Source organism: Coturnix japonica, chromosome Z, assembly GCF_001577835.2.
Source record: "Coturnix japonica isolate 7356 chromosome Z, Coturnix japonica 2.1, whole genome shotgun sequence".
In the NCBI taxonomy this organism is placed as follows: Eukaryota; Metazoa; Chordata; class Aves; order Galliformes; family Phasianidae; genus Coturnix; species Coturnix japonica.
Genome location: NC_029547.1, coordinates 11,240,189 through 11,257,593, shown reverse-complemented (window position 1 = coordinate 11,257,593; position 17,405 = coordinate 11,240,189). Strand labels below are relative to the sequence as shown.

General features: G+C 37.9%; 1 protein-coding gene across 3 annotated transcripts in view; it reads left to right on the top strand.

Moving 5' to 3' along the window:
* The window catches only part of FYB1 (FYN binding protein 1), a 58,711-nt gene that overhangs the window by 28,783 nt on the left and 12,523 nt on the right, over window positions 1-17,405 (top strand). For 2 of the 3 annotated variants that reach the window (XM_032441351.1, XM_015848505.2), the window contains exons 3-10: window positions 6,729-6,882; window positions 7,238-7,348; window positions 8,319-8,377; window positions 9,527-9,546; window positions 10,299-10,345; window positions 11,561-11,678; window positions 13,163-13,319; window positions 14,566-14,698. In XM_032441351.1, the coding sequence (XP_032297242.1) occupies window positions 6,729-6,882; window positions 7,238-7,348; window positions 8,319-8,377; window positions 9,527-9,546; window positions 10,299-10,345; window positions 11,561-11,678; window positions 13,163-13,319; window positions 14,566-14,698 (799 nt within the window). The remainder of the gene's footprint in view (window positions 1-6,728; window positions 6,883-7,237; window positions 7,349-8,318; window positions 8,378-9,526; window positions 9,547-10,298; window positions 10,346-11,560; window positions 11,679-13,162; window positions 13,320-14,565; window positions 14,699-17,405) is intronic. The other variant, XM_015848508.2, reaches the window with a different exon arrangement.

Below are 17,405 nucleotides of genomic sequence, written 5' to 3'. Positions count from 1 at the left end.
TATTTGATATTACCAGCTTTCTCCTGAAACTCAGCCTTCCTGAAATTTTAAATTTGGAACAGAGATGTTCCTTGTTTGCAGATTTGAAAGATAAATGGGCAAAAATCCCCTGATTTGAATGCAGGATTTTGTAGCGTGGGAATTTCTTATGCAACTTATGTTTCATATGGACTATCAGTGTTTGCACTTCTGTGGTTACTTTTTAAATAGGACTGTACACTCATCATGATGTCATTGTTTTCTACACCGAACAAGTAAAAGAAATTGTAAAGATCTTCAATAGCTTGTTTAACTAAGTTTAAACCACTTCTATCTTGCACTTACTCAGTCACTGAATACTTCAAACTGCCATTTTTATCCTGCATATATTTTTCCTGTACAATATAAAAATAATCGTCTCAGGTTTATAAATAATGACATGCTTCCACATCTAATTACACAACAGTTGTTTTAACTCCCTTTCCTCATGCCAGTCAGCTCTGCCCAAAGTATTCTGAATATCCTGTCTCATATTTAGCCACCACACAACTCAAGGCTGTTTGAATGCTTAACGTTTCTCAGATATCAACCTCATTTGTAGGTTTTTCTAGTGTTCTTTTACCCCTTATCCGTTTGTTTCTACAGTCTCATGTAGATTGATATATACTCTCATCAAGGTACACAATCTGTGGTCTCTATTTCATCTTGGATTGTAAGGCACTGAAGTACCACTTAACCAAAGAAAATATTTCCCAATTTAGATCAATGAGATGTTCTACTTGGAAAAGAGACACAAATTTTCCATCTGTCTGCTCAGATCCTGTTTTCCATAATGTATGAGCAAATATCATCAATGTTTTCTTAAAACAGAATAAGCTGAGCAGAGCTAAGTCTCCATTCTCCTCACTTCCCCCCTCCAAAATTTCCCTTTTGTGGGAGGTTACTTCCTCTGAATAATACTGAAAATGCACCATTACCACCTAAGATAAAAAACAGTCAGGAGAGCTGAGAAGAAAAGAAAAAAAAAAAAGAAAAAGACTGTTTTGAAGTATTTTTTAAGGTAGGACTTGGACTCAAGGGAAGCAAAATCAAAACCATTATGTGGACTTTGATTTACAGGCATAAGCAATATCTCCTGTAATCTTAATGGCTGTATGGGTACAGCATCTCTGAAAACAGCAAATCAAAAGCACTGAGTTTCAGAAATCTTGCAATTGTAGCCTGTTTATTCTCAGCAGTTCCAAAGAAGCATAATAGTGAAACACAAAATAATGGCTTGTATCTAAATCAATATGCAGGTTAAGGAAGCAGAGCAGAGAACAGCACTCTGCAGACTATGAATAAAGGAGGAAGTGGGTGATCAGCTGCTGCAAATGTAGTTGTAGGTTCTCAGCGAATTCTTTGTAAAACCCAGAAGCCTTCCCAGATCTTGCATGTAGAAATGGTGACACATTTTGCAGTAAAGCTGAAAAACAATACCACGTTTGCAAAGCAGCTCAAAAGAATGAAAAAAAAAAACCAAAACCATTAAATTCACTGAAAATTATGAAATTTCAGGCATTTTGCCTGCAGAACGTTTGGGGCCTCCTTACAGTAGCAGATTATTGTCAGTTTTTTTTTTTACATTAATATAACCCAGAAGGGATGACTCCTCATCAGTAGTAGGCTGTATCAGGCATCATAAAGAAAGAGGTCTTTCCATAGGCTATAGTAAAAGAGAGGATATGAAATGAAGAAACAGGTTTTCCCCTATATATGTAAGAAAAATATTTCTTATGGTGCAGGTTTTCATTAATATATATATTGATACATTTATGGTGAAGTGGGTGCCACAAGGGTGAATTTGAAGTTACTGTGATTTGTGTGTCCGGTTTCTTTTTTTTTAGTATGCATTCTTCAATTAGACATTTCTGGATTGATGCCTAGATGCTGCAGCCCAATACCTTAATGGTAATTCACAGTTGTTGCGGTTAAGGTTGCAAAAGCTTCCTGGACATGGTCCTTAGCATCGTCCTCTGACCATTCTTGCCCAAGCAGAGGTTGGACAAAATGGCCTCTAGAGGTCCTTTTCGATCTCAGCAGCATACATAGTTGCTGCAGTCCAGACAAGGTTCACGAAAAACGTGAATAACTTAGTGCCAAGGAATCAAAGGTTGAACTGTTGAGCAGCTTGTGCCTTCAACCCATGAGAACTGAACTGCAGCTGTGAGTGCTTTACAACTCTTATTTTTTTCTCTGACTGTTTCTGTTCTGCTCATGCTGACAGTTTGATACTGTTCTTTATTTGTTTGCTATTCTCTCACTCAAGAAATGAAACACCCTGATATTTAGGGAAGAGGATATATAGAGTTGTGCCACTTCTGCTTCGTCAACATTGAAGCTTCTATCATTAAAGCTGTGAGTCTGAAAAGGACTGCAGAGAATGGGTCCTTGCTGAATCACTGGTTCTCATCAGATTCCTGTTTCATCTCAGCACTGCTTGTTGCATGTGTTCTTTTAGTAAGGAATACAGGTGCTGCTGTTTTTTGCTTTTTTTTTTCCCAGGTCTACTGGATGTTTCTGGTGTCAGTATCTCAGGTCTGAGAAATGCAGCACTTTGAGGCAGTTAAGGATGATTTTTAGTAAGATGAGAAAGAGTATCTTCCCTTTTCCCTAACTTTAAACTTGTGTGTGACTGCACAGCATACAGGGGTGCCAAGGAATTAGGTTTATCTGTATATTTTTTGTTTGCATGCTTTAGTTGTTGCTGTTGTTTATTTGTTTTCATTAGTTTTTGTTTGAATTCACACAGTGAAGCATGGATGTTACTGAGAACTATCATACTCAGGCTGATTTTTACTGAAATTATAGTGCAGAATACCTGGATGAAAAGCAAAGATGGGTTCTGACTCTAGATGTTGTATTAGCTACTGACAATGATTCAGTATTTCTCTTTCACAAGCCAGGAATGACAGGGGTCATCAGGGACATCAGGGACACTTTACATCAAGACAGTTTCAGTGTCCTAAATTTCCTGCTACACAAATATTCAGCAGGAATGCAGGTAACCTCTGCCAACTGCACATACAGAAACTGTTAGAAAAGTCTCTCTAAGCCCATAGGAGAACAGTTTACAGTGTTCTGTGTACAGTCCTGCTGTGAGAGCTAAAGCTCTAAGGATGATTTTAAAAATTTAGTATCAATCATAATTAGCAGCAGTATTTAATTATTTATATGGAAAGTTTCTAAAGCTAACTTCTCTTCACTGCTCTACAGCTGCACATGATTTGAGGAACTAATTCCATTTCATGCAGTCTTTCATTTCTTAGTCAAGAACTTCAGTTTCTTTACCCGCTTTCTCAGTGCCTCCTGGCATGTGAAAAAGTGAAGAACTGAGAAGAGGCCGTTTGGAAGCGGTGTTAGTAATCAAAGCTATCATACTGTGATGGTCCAACACATTGCTTCCTGTGGTGAGGGTGCTTTGGGTGCCTGCTCAGCCAGGAGGCAGTTTTGATTTAATTTCACATACTGACTGTTCAAGAGCTGACTTCAGTTCCAGTACCAGTAAAGAACCTTTCTGAATCTCCAGAGCACCAAGCCCATGAGACTCAAAAAGAGAGGGGATCAAATTAAATTGCTCCAATTAAAATAAATAAATAAACAAATAAAATTCTACTGAAACATCATGATAGCTGTGTCTCTGTAAGCCTGTTAACAGCCTTTTCACACTGACTGTTGTTTTCCTATCTCACTCATCCCATTATTTTCAGTATTAGAATTAAAGCATTTTATACTCACAGCAGACTCAGTTTGTGTAGGTGTAGGTAATTACACCTCTAAACACAGAGAAGAGACAGTTCTACAGTTAGAGAACAGAAAAACTATGTTTCCATTATCATGATGACCGTTCAGTTCTTCTAAGATCCAAGAAATGAACATAGATAAAAACAGACAGGTTGTTCAATGCTTATAACTAAAAATAATTAAAAGGTATTTAATCTAAAATCCATCTGGATTTCTTTCCTCTTTTTTTTTTTTTTTTTTCTTTTTGCTTGGATTTGGCTCTCAAGAGGGTGGAAGGAATATTATGCACAGGAACTTGAGCTGAATCATTACCTTAGTCCTATAAACTAATTGCAGTAATGCAAAATGATGTATAACTGTGGAAAAGTTGATATAGGATTGACAGTCAAAACACGTTGTGTAATTAATACCAAATAACATCGCTTTTATGAAAACAGACTTTTTGCCTTTGGGGACTTTGGAGAAATAAGGGATTATAGCTGGCAGTCTCAATGAATAGAGACTCTGAAAAGTTAAATGAAAATGAACTGAAAGTTACATAAAAATTAAGTAGTTCAGTGCCTTGTAAAAAAGAAATCTATACAACAGAGAGGATAAACAACTGGATGTTTGAATAAAGACAATGATATGACAAAAAGGTTTGACGCATAACAACTTTGGGACTATAGCAATAATCTTTTGGAGTTTTGCTCTTAAGAAATCTTCATACAATCATAATGTCTGGGGGAAAAAAAAACTTCTTGCGAATGCTCCTGAGACTGATATTTGGTTGCCTGCAGTTCCAAAACAGGAAATCTAGAAAATGCTTCCTGACACCTAATGCTGGTCTTTAAACACATCACTTCTTGTCATCTTTACAATAGAAGTGGAGAGGGAAGGGATGATTTTTGTTTGTTTGTTTTTATTATTATTATTATTATTTAAAGAACTGTTTTTTCTTTGTCAGAGACTTTTTTGTTTCTCTTTCCTTTGGTCTCGCCATCTTCACCAAAATAACCGCAATTCATTCAGTGTCTCCAGGAATTCATGTTTTCAAGATCTCTAATCATTCCTACTGTTCATCCTTGGGCTCTCTCCAGCTGACACACATTATCACCAGTGCAGTCTTCTCAGTACTAAGAGAAAGTATTATTTCACATTGTTTTGGGTCTAGGCTATTGAAGAAAATTGTCCTTTCGGCATTAAGGTTTTATGATGTCACATATTTTAATCTCATCAAATTAACTTTGTTAATATATATGTTCAGGTGTTGCTTCAAGGAGCCATGAACTGTTGACTCTGCTTGCAGAGGGAGCCTGGGTCAGGTGTCACTAACCCACCCGGGGCTGTTGTAGTGTTTGTGATTCTTGCTAGTATAATGTCATTGCAGTGCTCTTGCATGCAGAGAAGGAGAGACTGCACAAGTCCATGGAAGATAACTTTTTTGAGAACTGTTACCATGCAGAAACCACACTTAGCTTATATAAACTCACAGCAGTTGTAGACTAGGATATTATTGGGAAGAATTCATACACACATGTCTAGCTCTGAGCAGCAAATGGCTAGCCAGCATTGTAGATGGGGTGCATGACAAATTCAGTTTGTTCTGGTATTTGTTACCAAAAAAAGGTAAAATAAACTTAGTATAGCAATTTCCCTGCCACATGAGTCTGCTAATGTAAGGAGATAAGAATAATTAGTTGGACTTGATGATCTTTAAGGTCTTTTCCAACCTGAGTGATTCTATCATTCTATGTTTCTAACTCTTTCTCCTGTTTTCTTCCCCCATCAATGATCTGAAGCAGAGAAATGAGGCAGAGAACATTTATATCATCCAGCATTTTATTGTGTAATACAATAGGCTTTTGGCTCCTCATTCTGTCTCATGATATTGCTAAAATAGCAAGTAATGAATGCTCTTTCAGTAGTCTTACTGAGTTTCAGCCTGGATATTAAGCATTAATAAATACTTGTTGTTTTGGGTTTAAGCCACTTTTTTTTCCAGCACTTTGAAGAATATTCTGTTCTTGGTACGATTTTCATCTCCACTACACAGGTGTAAGCTTGAAGAGAACCTCCAGAAGTCAAAAGGGTTTTGTTTTGTTTTGTTTTGTTTTCTTGTTGTTGTTGGCTTAACCGACATGTGAATATTACTTCTTCTCCTGCTCCTCTTTCTTAGATTTTGCTGGACTTTGCTCCATACATCTGGGAAGAATTCCTTCTGGGTAGCTTTTAATCCACTAATGCTAGTTAAAATGTAATCCTGTGCTTAACATCATGGCATACAGGCAGCAATTTTGTTAGAATGTGTGTGAATAAGTTCTCTGACTATGAGCTCTCAAAGCAATAGTTGAAACAGTTTTAGTTGCAGCCTGTATGTGGAACACACATTCAGTGAAGTACACAGTGCAGTCTACTCATATAATTGTGGCTTCTGTGTTCCTCCTGCACTGCATCATCTTGTTTTTAAGAGTACACCTTTTTGTTGAGGGTGTAGCTTCCCAAATTGCATCATTTCTAGTATGGGTTTGCCAGTGAAAAAAACCAAAAAACTAAGTCCAATCTTCTATAGCTGACATTACAAATCTACTTGAAGGTGTACAAAAACCTATACAGCTTTTAATCAGTACCAATAAACCTTTTTGTTTCTCATCTCTTCCCTTTAGATTTTGTTTTTGAGCAAGGAAAACTCCAGCAAGACTGCATCACTGCTTCTGTGACACTGATCATTGCAGGCAAACTGTAGAATAAATGATAACTCAAGAGCACAACAGCTTATACACTGGACAAACAGATGTTTTAGTATCTCTTTCATGTGTTTGCAAAAACATTTTTAAGGACTGCTGTAGGCATTACATTCTTCTAGGCAGAACCTGAGGTTTCCATTTTCTAATCTTCTTGAGCTTTTTGCTTAGTTAATTTAGTCTGTTCTGGTTTTGTTTGTTTGTTCAGTTGTTTTTGTTCATTTCTGTTTGTTTGTTTTACAGGTGCTAAGAATGAAGGGTTTAAACAGATGGCACCTACCCCAGCAGCAGCCTCCCTATCTGCACCGCCCCCACCACCTGCCTCTCACCCATCCCTGAACGCCCCTGCTGCTCCCAGCTTGCCGCCCAGAAATGTCAAGCCCAGCTCTGAAACAATGTAAGCAAGCTTAACATCCCAGGTCTTTCATCTTCTCTCCTATTTCTGCCAATTTTTTCATGTAGTAGCAGCTGAAGACTCTCTTCCAGGTTTCTGGGCATTTTGCCCATCTTACTCTTTCCCTTCACTGTCTGGGTAAGTTTTCTGTTCGTTTGGATTCTCCATCCATTTAGTTGTTTCCCCAGATAGCGTTATCTGTAAGGACACTTTCTCTGCCCCTTTGTAAGGGAGTAGGGGAGGGAGCAGACAGACATCCTGCTGGGTTTTGTACTCCAAAGAGGTACATTTCGTATGCTTGCATAAAGTCAGCTGAATCAATAACTGAAGCCTTCCTGTGCATTTTTCCGGAGGGAAGGAGTCAGGAGGGCCAGTCTGTCTTAGCTGACACCCCACCGTGCAAGCGCGAGGAACTGAGATCAGCGGTCGGTGTGAAACCGCACGACGGAGCGCAGCCTGGCCGGCCGCGGTAATATTAGAAGCCTCCGTTATACCTCGGTCTTACATCGCCCTTCTTCGAAAAGCCGCCGGCTAATCGGCAAGCCTACAGCGGTGAAGAGGGGAGAGCACTTCTTTATGGCGTGCAAGCTGACCGGAAACAAGCTGGGGATAATCTCGAGCTCTCCTCCGGCCAGCAGCTCGCTTCTAAGGGCAGACGGGGAGACGTATGGGACCGCCCGGCAGCGCTTTGGGCTCTGCCCGCACCCTGGAGCTGTGCTCCGTCCCCCCCTGGCGGCAGCGGCGGTCCCGGTGGGTCGGTGCTTGTTAGGGGTGGTCCCGCTCTCCTCTCCTCGCTCCCGTGACACCCCTCTATTGAATGAATACCCAGGCTGACAGTCCTACTTCGACTATTATAGAGTGTTCAAAAGTTAAAGATCTCTAATATAATTTCGAGCTAAATTTTCACTTTCTTACTTCTCTTGGTTTGGCAGCACTTCGGCAACACCAGAGCCCTTATACCTGGCCTATTCTTAAGTTGTGGTTTCTCCTGTCCACTGTTTGCACTTGCCATACAAGTCAGGGAGCAATCTGTAGAGCTGTATTTACCATTGTGCAAAACATCTGGTGTTCTGCTTGTATACTGTGTGTGAGAAGCCCTCATCTGTGAGTGTGATTAAGATGACCAACCGACACTCCACTCGGTCAGCTCATGTGCCTGTTGTATTTCTCATACCACACTCATCTCCATGGTGTCCGAGAGCCTTCAGCTCCTTTTCTCCATCCATACTCAAGACCATGGTGTCTGTATGTGAGAAACCTAATCACATGAAGAGCAGCTTAGGGAATTGCATGAGTACTTAAGGAACATATAAGGCTCAACATGGTGCCCTGTCATTCTATAAAATAATAGAAAAAGGCAGCAGAAAAATAGCTATATGAAAATGCAACCGTAAAATTATCTTTATAGCTTTCACATGTTCCCTTTTTCTTATTTACAGAAACCCAGACACTGAAGAAAACTATGATGATGTTGAATTTCTTTTACAGGGTAGGATGGGTAAGTTTTAAATAATAACAGCTATATGAAGCTGTAAGTAAATTGTATTTGTAAGAGAAGCAAAAGCATATTGTATCTTAATGTGCTTGTGAGTGATTGATGTAACTGATTATTCTGGTACTGCAGTTTTATAAACGAAGAAGTTTTTCTCATAACAGCTGTTTTACAATTAATATGACATCCTTTCAGGAACTGCTTTAAATATCTCTCTTCCACTCTCCTCCCCTAGTCTCCCTGTTTTTGTTTTGTTGTTGTGTTGAGTATAATGGGTCTGCAAATTACCAGATTTTAAAAACCAAACCGAATTAATGCTGTTCTTTCAGAGTTGAAGCTGTGCACTCCAGGCATTTTTTTATACTTGATTAAGAAAATAATAATATCTTGATTGTGCTTCTAGTGTTTCTTTCTGAGCTGCCTTCTGTAAAAGGCAGTGAGTGGCTGTGCTGTACCAGGAGCAGCCAGAGAAGCAAGCAGATTGCAACACAAAGAATTTCAATCTGCCTTCTGATCTCTCTTCTGGAGGCATCAGTCTGTGCCAGGCACAGTATGTGTCCTTTAGAGTGATGGCCATCCGTGCTGTACAGCACTGTGGGCACTGGAGCTGCATCTGAGCCCAAGCTCTTTGCTTACCAAACCTATCTGTGCAGGGAGGAGGAAGTGGTGGATTCAGATTTCCTCCTTCTGCAGCTCAGGACAGACACCGGCTTAACAGGAAAAGCTTTGCACCCCCTAAACAGCTGCAGGGTTGGTGCAAGAAAGTTGTTTGTGGTCTGCTCAGACCAAGTTGTCTTTTTTTTTTTAATGTTGATTTTACATTAAAATTCCATAGTTAAGTTTGTCAGTGTCACAGATGAATCTTGAAAACAAATTTTTCACTTCTAAAACTGTGGCAAAATAAGCTATTTTTTACAAAACAGCAGGTGAAGTGAAGTGTTTAAAGCAGGTATGACCACTTTACAATGTACAAGAAAAAGTACCTTGAAAACCTCTGTTTTTTACACTCTCAGATCCTCACTGAAAGTAAGAGCCTGCATTTATTTCCATTTAATACCACTTGTGTTTTAGCAGTCTGTAAAGAATTAAGACTAGATTGAATTGCTTTTGTACAACAGAAAATTAACATCCTGATTTTTATTTTTGGTTACGCAGGTCCTGGAAATAAAGATGGGGTAAGCGTTATCCTCCCTGATAAATTTATCCTTTTTAGTGCAAGTTACTTCCAATTAATTAGAAAATGAGTTGTGGAATGAATCTGGCCACACTGACAATAAATCGTAGAAGTATTTATTATGCAGGACATAAATAAAACTGTGTAAGCAGAGCTAACTATCAAAGCTGGCTTGACATTAGTTTACTTTTTTAACAAAAAAAGAGTGTTTTTGTTGTTGTTGCTGCTGCTTTTCTTTAAAAACAAAACAAAACTTCTATTTCTTTTGACATTTAATCTCATTGGGCTTTCCCAGAAACAAGAGCCCTGTTCCATTATAGTAATAAATGACTTGCGTCAGCTGAGCATAGGTTTGTCTTGATATATGTGAGTACCTGGCTGAACTAGGACTAAAACAGGTTCTCAGACCCTAATCTGACTTCCATTTAGATACCAGGCACTCCAGAGTGGGATGTTAGTTACTGCTACTAACTGTGGCACTTTCATCATAGCAATGCAATAATCATTGCAGATAAAGGGTTTCCAGGACTAGCATTGCAATTTAAAACATCCACTTTTGATGAAGCATTGTGCTGCTGTGATAGCAACAATCAAGGGCACTATAGCTGATATCATAAATACAAAGTCAGGAGAAAAAAAAGGATGGGTATGAAAATCTTTCTGTAAATGTTTTTATATAGTCTGTAAAGCTCATATAACAGGTTCTTCTTTTCAGATGTATCTAAACCATTTTAAATGATTTTTGTCTTACAGGACCAAGGAAGTGATGGAGAGATGTATGAGGACATAAATGACATCAGGTATTAATTTAAAACCCTGTAGCCTATTAGCAAAAACCTACAAACCCCTGTATTTTTATTAGCAAAAGCTTCCTAGAAGAGGTGCTTCATGTGGCACAATAGAAGTGATTCCAGTGCAGTTGCTACCAAGCATTATTGGATTCATCCATTTGACTTAGGGAAAGTCATATTGTTCACAGGTTATTTCTAACTTTTATCTCATATGCCCTGGGGTGAAAAAAAAATCCTTAATAAAACAATGTTATTACTGTGAGTTAGGTAAAAGGAAAGTCTGATTTCTGATCTAATGAACATGTATGAATCCCTGTTTGGAATTACTGCTTAGAAGCAAAAGCAAGGTCAGCCCCCTCAGTATTATGAACTCACAGAGATCCTTTTGTTGTGGTTGTTCTTGCTTTGTATATAAGTGAATTTGTATGAGTGACTGGATTTACAGCTCACATGGACCAAGACTCCTGGCATTTCTGTAGAGCTGAAATCAGAGCTCTGCTCACTTGTTAGCCCTTCATTCTGAGGAGTGTCTCACTGCACTAATAGCTAGGTATATGGGATTCATTGTATGCTAGGATGTAAAGAAACATTCTAATTCCTTTGGAATAAATGAGATTCTGAAGTTCCTCCACCAAAATATTGTTTCTGAAGTAGAATGACTTTCAGCATTAATTTCTTGTTAAATTCCCTTCGAAAAGTTACAGCAAAGCTGTAACTATCATCCTACTTATATCCCCACATCTTAGTACAGTCTGGCATGAAATGCATCACAGGCAATGTACCCTGGTGTATTAGGCCCACTTACAATGCAGTACACTTTATGTTGACCACTGGAATATCTTTCAATTAAGTTTAAAATAGCATGATCCTGATAGGTTCAGGCTTCAGTTCAGGCTTTGTGAACCACTGATGGCCTGGATATGTATTTGGCATCTAAGTTTGCTACCAATTTCCAGGCCTCCTTATCAAAATTAGCCTAGAACTGTTTGGACGTGCACATGCAGAGCCAGCCTTCCTTTCTGCTATATTGTCTTGAAAACAGCTGCTTTAGATTATGTATGTAGTATAAGAGAGAGGGCTACTTCTTCAATCTTTTACAACCGTGTTTGGGTTTAGAATTTGCTTCTTTGGTTTCCCTGGGAGAAGTAGTCTTCTGTCAGGTGTAGCTGCTTTTGATGTTGGGTAAGAAACCTTTACTAAGACTTGCACTGTTGTTAATTCTAGAACATCAAGGGAAAAAGAGAAGAAGTCAGAAAAGGAAGAAAAGAGAAGATTGGACCAAGAAAAGAAAGAACAAAAAGAAAAAGAAAAGAAAGAGCAGGAAATAAGGAAGAAATTCAAAGTAAGCACTTTGTTTTGTACACTGGGCAAAGACATCTAAGATTCATTAATCAGCATTGTTGAGTTCAAAATAGTTTTGCAGACGGGTGAGAAGTGTATTTGTTCTGCTAGGTAGGTCAAGCACCTGGATAAATCCTGAGTACAGTTTTCACCTACCCTTTTATGTTTGGCATATGACTGATTTCATACTCTGTAATGAAGACAAAGACGTTTTTTCAGTGTTTATGCTGTATTCATTAAGTTCCCTTATGTTCTATTTAGGAAAAGAAAAAAAGCCTTAAAAGCATTTTTCTTCACTTTTTAGTTTAAAATAATTTTCCTTCACTGAATAGCACCAAAAACCCTTTATAAAAATGGAAATTGGGGACCATATACTTCATATTGTTTGCATAACTCAAGCTAGATACAACCATATTGAGCCTCTAAGAGATTTCAGCATTAAATAGCATCACATTACCCTTGCCTTAGTCTCCAACTCAGAGGGACTTCTGGCTTAAATGGGTTGGAAGGGTGTATGATACATTTGTATGGGAGCTACAGTTACTGTCAGAGCTTAAGATCTGAGTTATGAGTTAGTTCTTTCTGCTTTCTGTCATTTTTATGTAGCTGATGGTCAGCACACTCCCACAGTTTAAAAAACTGCCAATCATATTCTTTTAATTGATACTTATTTGTGATGTTCTCACTCTGTTCCCTTTGGTTTCCTTGTACATAGTAGGTGGATTTATTTTTCTTGCTTTCTGCTATGCACTGTGCACAGCAACTCCACAGTGATTCTCCCACATCATAGCCTTGAGATGAGCTGAAGAGCAAATATTAAAGGAAAATATTAATAGTTAATAGTGATTTAGCTGATGTTTGTCAGAGGGTTAGTGACAAATCTACTTCATATAAGAATAGGTATTCCTAAGACAGTCTGTTGCTGTTAACAGCCAAATCTTTCTGCAAAACTACTGTTGTGGTAAAGCACAGAAATTAAAATCCAAACAAGCTTCCCCTCAACATACATAAAGAAATTCCTGAATTCTAACAAACTGGACAATCACCTCTTTGAGGTGCTTGTAGGATCACTTATAAAGCATAATTTTCTGTGCATAACTTATGTGGAAGACTTTCTTAATCTTACTGGAGATTTCTTCATATCAGTAGTTCTTCTGGAACTATGTGGATCTGCCTGGTAGAACCAAATACAAATCTGCTTTGTGAGAAACAGCTACACAGTTTGATTTTAGTCTATTGTTGTGCTTCTGCCACTCATTCAGCTGCTTTATTTCGATTTGGTTGCCTTCTCTTTTAACACCCAGTTTTAACTATAGTTCATAAGTTGGAAGAAGGGGTGATGTGTTTTTATTTGCCTATAGTATTTTAAATGTCAATGAAACAAGTAGTCATCATGATAGTTATTTTATCCTTTGCGTGAACATTTGGGAAAGAACTGTATTTTTCTACATCTGTGACTTTTTTCATTGTTTTTTTTCTCTGCAGTTAACAGGACCCATCCAAGTTCTTCATCAGGCACGAGCTTGTATTGACAGTAAGGGAGGGAAGAATGAACTGACTGTCAAGCAGGGGGATCAAATTGAAATCATTCGTCTAACAGACAACCCAGAAGGAAAGTGGCTGGGCAGGATAAAAGGGTGCTGTAAGTTCTGCTTCTTCACTGTGCTACTGAATGTTTTCACTATAAGAAAGGGAACGTGTGTGTGCATGCAGCATTTCTCCAGAAGAGTCACCTTAACAAGGCTGAGTCACTGATCAACAAAGCAGTAATTACTACCATGAGCCCTGCTGTCTTTACTTAGCATGCAGTTCATTGCAGCAAGTTATTGTAAACATAATGTAAACAACAGGTACTACAATAAGTTAGGAACTATTCTAGGCATACACTGGGATCTTCAAGGACCTGTTGAGAGGTAATTCATCCTTCAAAGTAACATCAGAATTTGGCTCCATGCAAGTAATGATGTTGGCTTTTTCAAGTTGTTCTATGAGAAATAAAATGGATCTACCTAAATTAAAAGCAGAGAATAGAAGATCTTATTATAAGTGTTGTTTTTGTTTTTTTTTTCTTGCTATTTTTTTGTTTGTTTGTTTGTTTTGTCTGAAATATAAGACATTTTTCTACTTGTATTAACAAATTCAGTGGATCCGTGGCTATGGTGAAGGGCTGACTATCTGACTCTGGAGGTGTAGCGAAGATATTGAAAGATGATCCATAAAATCAATGGAAGCCATTAAAATCAGTCTAAGATATTAAGAATGCTGCTTTAAATTTTTGATGAGATTGAAATGACAATTTCAATATGAACTCACACATGTACAACTGGACAGTACCAGTTGAGCACTTTGTAGTACTTGGCATTAGAAGACATTAAAGAAATATTTCCCAAATGAGGATAGGACAAGAGAGTTGGGAGAGTTCACTTGGGAATATAATTAGTTCTCTTTAGTGATATTCCACAGAGAGGAGGATGGTAATACAACTCCAGTGTATCTACCAACACAAAGCACAATCCATGCAAAAAAAAAGTGTCTCTCCTTCCTTACATCCTGTTGGAATCTTTGTCATGGACTGTACTGAAACATGCCTAAAGATCACAGTGGTCCCAGGGTCAACAGAGCTTGTACCATCTCTTCTTCCTGGGGCCTGCTCAAGAAATTCTTCAGCTGTAGCTGAGAATCAAAGATGAAGTTAACTTGACACAGGTAGAGGAGGGCTGAGATAGGTCTTGGATTTGTACGTATGTAGGCAGATAGAATGACACATTTCTATGAATGTTTTCAAAGATGATCCAATATAACGTAATCAGTGATTCTGTATCTTCTGTTAAATTGCTCTTTTTACTGAAGGCTTTAAAACTGTAATTAACATGGTTTCATTTATTTAGATGGATACATTAAAACAACTGTAGTGGAAATTGATTATGATTCTTTAAAAACAAAGCAACAAGCTGTTGTGAAACAACCAGAGATTGACCAAGAGGTATACGATGATATTGGAGAACAGGACAGTATTAGCAGGTATGTATAAGGAACACACTAAAAGGAATCATCTCAGACTGTCTGAACAGGAGAAGTTTTACAACTACCAAGTAGGCTGTTTTCATAAAACAAATCATTTTGTATAAAAAACGTGTCACTGAACTATTCAGTCTGAAGTAGTCTAAAGAATAAGATGGACTCAGTGGTTCAGAATCTATAAGCACTCACACTCAGGAGAAATCCTTGCTGTCCATTCTGTGTCATCACAACTCTCAGGAAAGAAAACAAAACCTGCAGGATTTGCAGTTTTCTCCCCTCCCCTCTCACTCCTTGCTCTGTTTCTAGAAGTCATATACTACCTTTTCTAACATGTAAGAATAAGGGACTTTTCTCCAGAAGCACTCATTGTGCTGCAGAATTTTTTATCACCCTCATTGCACTCAAATGATGTCTTACTACCTCTTTTCCTTTTTTTTTTTTTTTTTTTTGTGTGTGTGTGTGTGTGTGTGTGTGTGTGTTTGTGTCAGAAAAGAAAAAATAAGCCTCTTAAATTCCCTGATATAACCTGATATAGGTATGGGCTACATTTCCTTTAATTTTGTCTTAAAAAAATAGAATTGCAAAACAGAACTTTGAATGATAATCTAGTTCCAGCTTCTCTGTCATGAGCAAGGGCACCTTCCCCTAGATCAAGTTCTACAATTAAACAGTCCCCAGTGCATTTGCAATGCAGTTCTACTTTGCAACCTCTCTACTTCAGCGTTCCATGCTTCTAATGTCATAGAGACCTGCAGCTAGAAAATGATAATCTCCAGCCAATATCAAATTTACTGGCAAAGTAGTATATTTACGATCTTGTGATAGGAGCTGGAGCTATCATATAACCCAAAATGAACTCTGTTACCTGGCCTTAATATGAGAGTCTGTTTCTGTCTCATGAGGTAGCAAACCAGTGCTCATTCTCCATCCTGTGTCCTGATGTGCAGAATCACATACACTGGAATTCAGATAAGAGGACTGTGTATAAGCATACAGGATTTCAGAGTGTAGAACAACTATCGTGCAGCATTCAGTTATTACATCTGGTTTTAGGGCTTCCCAGCACCTTCGCTTAGAGATTTGGCTGGAATAAAATGATTGCAGCTGTCTGGCTGGGTCGCAGATGATCCTCAGCTGCTAAAACTGCCTTATGAGCTCCAAAGGCAGCACTTTGAAGATCTGCCTTTGGGCTGGCATTCTTTAGGTAACTAATATGGTTTTGCATCTGATATTTTTGCAGGTTGCTCAGTATCAATTTCCCTCAATGTGCATTGGTCTCATATCATAGTAATGGTAGTCAGAAGAGTTATTCAAGTTATTCTGGGGGCTAGATACTCTAAGTGTAAGGTACTTCCATTACCAAAGTTGTTTTGGCCAATCCATTTCGCTATGTCGAGCATCACAATTAACCACCTCAATGAAAGTGATGTAGGAAAATTCTTCAGATTAATTAAATTCAAAAGCAAACAAGAATACTTACATTGTTGCATACAGAAATAATAGTTAAGTGAACCTGGATGGCTGAATGAATGGCTCATATTCATTAAATTTTTAGGGATTGTATTTTGACATTTTTAACTTCTCTAGTGATGAGTAGCATTCTTTTCAGTTCATGAACATGAATTGTTGAAAGGTCTGAAGTGCATCAACTTGTTTTTAAACCACTGTAAGAATGCCACACTATAAAAAAAGCCTCTTTACCAAACAGCATTATCTCATTATCAGGAGTATTATTTATATTCCAAAATTAACAAAATACTAGGGCTACTGTATTTCAGTAGTTCTTGACACAAGAGTTTAAGAAAAATCTCACTTTGATGTACGTTTAAACAAGAATTTGGCCTGGAATTAATCTTAGTTACCATGAGCCTATCAGATTATTTACAATTACTGTTAGAACATCACACTAATCCTTGAAAGTCTAGAAACATGCAGTTAGAGGTTTAAAGCATCACCTATTAAAAGATAGTTGAGCAATAAATTTGCTGGCTTACCATTTAATCCCATGAAAATTGCCTCATAAGGGGTGAATCTAAAGGGTGTGGGTGCACTCTCATGTGTTCAGTCAGGTTATAATATAATTTCCATCCAGCTGAACTACATGACATCCCAAGATCTCTTCCAACTTGAATTATCCTGTGATCCTAAACTATATTTTGTTCTTTGGCTTAATGACATCAACAGCAATAAAAAATACTTTCTGAATACATAATTAGCTTGTATCACCTTGAAATTAAATGAAAATGGCATAAATTTCCAATAGTATCAATTAAGATAAATTAAGTTTAATTATGCTGAAGATCTGAAAATGTGCACCTATATATACCTTCAAATACCTGCTTAGATCTCTGCAGATTTCCCTCACAGCTTATCTTACAAATGCTGTGTCTCTTGCCCCTTTACATTAACTGAGGAGGCCATAGATAACTGATTTATTCCACCGTGAATTACTTTGAATGATATTCTAAAACACTTTTCCACCTATTTTGTAATAAACTACTTCCAAGGATAAAAAAAGAGCAAGTTTTCTAAATTCTTTACCTAACTGTGCTGAAAGCTAATCTCTCCTCATCTAACAGCTAATTCACTCATGAATTAGATGACATACTTCCTTAGCATTACTGAGAGTGCACCTACTTTTTAACTGCAAGAAGTCAGTTCATGAAGGCAGACACAAAAACAGAAGTGGTACATTTAGTTGCAGCCC